The 4684-nt window shown below is 31.1% G+C and overlaps 1 protein-coding gene across 1 annotated transcript in view; it reads left to right on the top strand.

The window, feature by feature from the left end:
* Nucleotides 1-4684, top strand: part of LOC105292412 (alpha-fetoprotein-like) — a 43858-nt gene that overhangs the window by 8066 nt on the left and 31108 nt on the right. Inside the window, exons 6-7 of the mRNA XM_011360620.1 lie at nt 2042-2139; nt 3221-3350. Of these exons, the coding sequence (XP_011358922.1) occupies nt 2042-2139; nt 3221-3350 (228 nt within the window). The remainder of the gene's footprint in view (nt 1-2041; nt 2140-3220; nt 3351-4684) is intronic.

The raw sequence follows: 4684 nt of genomic DNA on the forward strand, positions 1-4684 counted from the left end.
TCTTTCACCATAATGTTCTAAAATTTTCAGGTCAACAAAATTAATGAATCCTAAGTTTTTATGAAACGGCATCAGCACATATTTTTGAATTCCAAATTACACATCTTCATATTTGTCACATTATAGGTATATTTATGAAACTTCTAGAAAACATCCATTCTTATATGGACCCACTATTCTGACGATGTCTGCTTGCTATGAAACAGCTATTCAGTCATGTTGCCAAGAAGAAAATAAGACTGAATGCTTCCAAATAAAGGTAAAATATTCGTTTGTTAACTATTATTTAGGGCCTTGCTGTAGAAAGTGTGGACTATGGACTAGCAACATATGCATCACCTGGCATCTTGTTAGAAATGTAGAATCTAAGTTTTTCTCCAGACCTACTAAATAGAATTTCATTTTAACAAGATAACTGGGCAATTTGTTTAGTCATTAAAATTTAGGAAGCATAATCAAAGCTAAATGCAGAGCCACTTTTTCCTTGCTGTTTTCTTTGCTCTATTCAGTGAGAATTTATTTCATATTCCTTTAATCCCCTATTTCTCTATTCTTCTAAACCTATTTTTTTCTATTGAGCTCTTCGTTGTCTCCCTTGTGTAAGATATTAAATAATGTAGCTAGAGAGTTGCTGACATATGCTAAGTATTCAATAACTGTAGCTATTATCATATATTTATATTTACCTCCCTCTCCATTCTTTCTGTGGTGAACTCCAATTCCTTCTGAAGCCAATTCTGAATTCCTAAGCAGAACAGTCTTTTTTTTTTTCTCTCTTTCTCTTCTTTGGTTTCATATTAATTAAACACTAAAAGCAAGTAATCATGCAGACTTACGTTTCATTACTTGGAATTTCTGAAAAATTAGCTTTTCATTAAGATGAGTTTTGTAGATAACTTGGCACTTATTAATTTAAGTTATAAAGTTTTTTTAACCTTAATCCTCTTCAGTGGAAATTTTTCCTTAATGTGTAACATGCCACTTGCTCTTAAGCATAAACAGATGCTTATAAGTTAACTAAAAGTTCTTTCCTCCTCTTCCTCACTTTGTGATGTTTATAGTCTTGCTGCTTCCAGGATGTCTGTTCCTAGCAGTTTTGGCTCCATCCTTAGAAAAAAAATACATAACCAATTGTGCAAAAAAATTGTGTCAGTGATTAGATACAATTTTATGAGTTAAGTTCTCAGATACTCTCTTATGAAGTAGATAAGCTTGTTTGTGTTTAATTTCAAATGAGTATAAGATAACAAAATAAGGATAAAAATACTTATATTTATAATTAATTATAAAATATAATTACAATTATTTTGCCAGTTTTTTGGTTTGAATATTTACTTTGTATATATTTTCTAACGTGTTCTTAAAAAAAGCTTTTTAAAGCGTGAGTACCTAAAGTAAAAATACTATATGATCAATATAATGTTTTAAGTGAAAAAATAGAACTTTTCTGAAATTTTCAAATATTACTTATATTTCTACCATACAGAGATATCAATTTTGGTATATTTTCTTTTATTCATCTTTTCATTTATAAACTTTATTTTGTAGATTGTTGTAATCACACTGAATATATAGTTTTGATTATAGATTAAACATACTTTTTATTAGAAATACATATCTTTTCAAAAATAATGTGCCATTATTTATTTAATCATCACCCTTCTGTTGAGACATTTTATTTGTCTCCAAATTTTTGCTATCATAACAAAACATGCATGTTTTTCTTTTTCATTATTATGTTTTTATCTTGAAAAGTTTGTTTGCAATACTTACAAAAATAAAAAATCCCTAGTTAAAGAATATGAACATATTTGGGGCAGGGGCACTTCATTAATATGTATAGCAAAACTGTAGCACATATTATCGATAAACAGTAATGCATTATGCTATTGCATTTGGCATCTTTTAAATAAGACACTAAAAACTTTCTAATTTTTAGTAGATACACAATTTTTACTTTTCTCTCTTCTTCACTTATGATAAAATTAACTTTTTTGTTGTTCTGCCATATTTCTTAGATGAGTTGTTTTTCTAATTACAGCTAGAACCCATCAGAAAATACATTAAAGAAATATCTTTGAGGCACCACCATTTATGTGAAATTGGAATTAAATTCAACCACAAAGTAGCAAAAGCAGTGTAAGTTATCTATTTAGATTTGTGGACTTCATCACAGTTGGATCACCCCTTTTGGTTAAACTCATTTGAAAAATCATTTATCTTTTGTTTAACAATATCTCTCAGTCCTGGCTCCTTTCTCTACATGTACGCTACTAGCCTGTTCAATAGGCTAGGTTTATTTTTATTATGAATATTAATTTATTACGAATATTACTATGAAACCAAAATAGGCTACTAGCGTTTGATAGGCTAGATAGTGCATGAAATTACACAATCCTCACCTTCACCCTTTATCTCCTGCCTCAATTTCTTCCATCTTCTCAAATTCCTTAGTCTCTTCCTAGTGCACAAATATTCTGTACATTCAGATTCAGGCACTTAATTGTTCTGCATAGTAAAGGCTGGAGGCTGAAAGGTATTCTTTTCTCTTGGAAGATAGGAAAGATTTTGGCTCCAATATTATGCAGAACACAAAAAGCAGTGGTGTTTTTTGGGAGGGGCTGTAAGGGTTTAGGGTGGGAGGAGAATCTGATCTTACTCCATGTGCCTCTTTCCTGGCCCAGATTGTGAGTTTCTGTTCAATTCGACACTGGAAGACATGCGTCTTCCTTATATCACTTTCTCCCCCAATTAAGGATGACATTGGGCTGTCTGGAAGCTCAGTTCTCCTTATGAGGCAGGCCCATTTCCCCTATTTCCTGAGAAATTAAAGGGATGTGCTCAGTTGTCAACAAAGAAAGGCAAAGGAGACCCAAGCCTCCTGTAATATTTTTTTTTTATGATGAAAAATTTTACTTGGAAAGTCAGGTCAGATAAATATCCAAATTATCTTTCTAAGCAACTGAACTTCCTTAAGCAATAATTTAAATGATTAAAATGACTATATTCCTTGATTACGTGTTGAATCGTATTTGTTTTGTGACAGATCATGTACGACTGTGGGTGCTATCACTGAGAAATAGAAAGCATTTATAATATCCTCCTCGCCCTACATTTGCAACTGTGTTTTTGTTCTTTTGGTTACTCAATGAGCTAGAACTAATTTTGGAAAGAATTTAATTCAAAATATTGTTTAAAATGTACTTATTTTTCTTTTCAGGGAATTGGTTCTGCTGACTAAAAAACAACCTAAAGCTAACTTTTCTGAAATTGCCAAATTGGCCATTGATATTAAAAATCTACATCAGACCTGTTGTGATGGAAATGCAGTAGCATGTGTGTTTGGCAGGGTAAGATCTTCTCTTTTCTTCAAACTTAGTTCAGCCCTTAAAATAATTCTTAAATAAAGGCGACAATGGTTTATAATGAATTTAAAAAAGTAATTACCACTTATCAGATTTTGGTATCAGTTATGCTAATTCCTAAAAAATGATTTAGAATTTTTTCCTTTTGATTTTTCTGAAATAAATTATATTGTATTGAGATTTATTTGTTTTGTGAAGATTTAAAAGAACTTGTTTGTGAAATAAGCAAAGATAAAATTAGAAGCTGGTATGACAGCTTCTTCATTTCTTTTGTTATGGATTTATTTTTGCATTTTTCAGTCCATCCTCATTATTCACAAATTCTGTGCTTATGAATTCACCTAATTGTCAAAATTTATTTGGAACTCCAAAATCAATATTCACAGCACTTTTGTGGTAATTCACAGACTTGTGCATGCTCAGAGCAGTGGAAAATTTGGATCACCTGATACATGTAGTCCCAGCTGAGATGGAACCAACCAAGATGATATTTGGCCTTCTTGTTCTAGCTCTTATACTGTAAATATGTCCTTTTTGCAGTCTATTTAATGCCACATTGTCCTCATTTTTGTGCCTTTTCTTGGTGATTTAGCTGTTTAAAATGGCCTCAAGGATAGTGCTGAGTGGTCTACTGTTCTAAGCACAAGAAGACCGTGATGTGGGTTGGGGAGAAAATACTTGTACTAAATAAGCTTTGTTCATGAATGAATAACAGTGCCGGTGGCTGTGAGTTCAATGTGAATAGATCACCAATATATATTAAATAAGGTGTCTTTAAACAGAAAGATACATAAAACAAGGTTATGTCTTTATCTGTTGACGAAAAATGTGCCCAGAGACTTGTAGGAATCTAACCCTGTGTTTCCCCTAGGGTTGATGATTCAGTCCCCGCCAACCCTCCACCCCCGAATTCAGTATTTATATAACAAATGAGAATAATGAGAATGTATTTATTTTTCGTCAAGGTTTTAAATATACATTTTCCTTGAAAAGTCTCCTTCTGCATTTTCTCATCTAAGAACAGAGTTCTACAAATAATAATAATAATAATAATATTTGATAATTAAAAAATCAATTATGTAATTATACTTTCTTTTACCCATGTATTTGTGTTTTCTTCTTAAATTAATTAGCTTTGAGAAAGGACTGTTTAATTTACTGCTCTTTTCTGAGACAAAGTTCTTGGACTTATTTATCAATTCTACTGTGTTTCTGCTTTTAATTTACTAATTCTCTCAAATTTTCTTAGATGCTTTTATCTTGATTGTTTTGGTTGACTTCTTTGTTTATACTCATTATTTTTAAATAATTTTGTTAAA

This window comes from Pteropus vampyrus, unplaced genomic scaffold, assembly GCF_000151845.1.
Source record: "Pteropus vampyrus isolate Shadow unplaced genomic scaffold, Pvam_2.0 Scaffold56, whole genome shotgun sequence".
Classification (NCBI taxonomy): domain Eukaryota; kingdom Metazoa; phylum Chordata; class Mammalia; order Chiroptera; family Pteropodidae; genus Pteropus; species Pteropus vampyrus.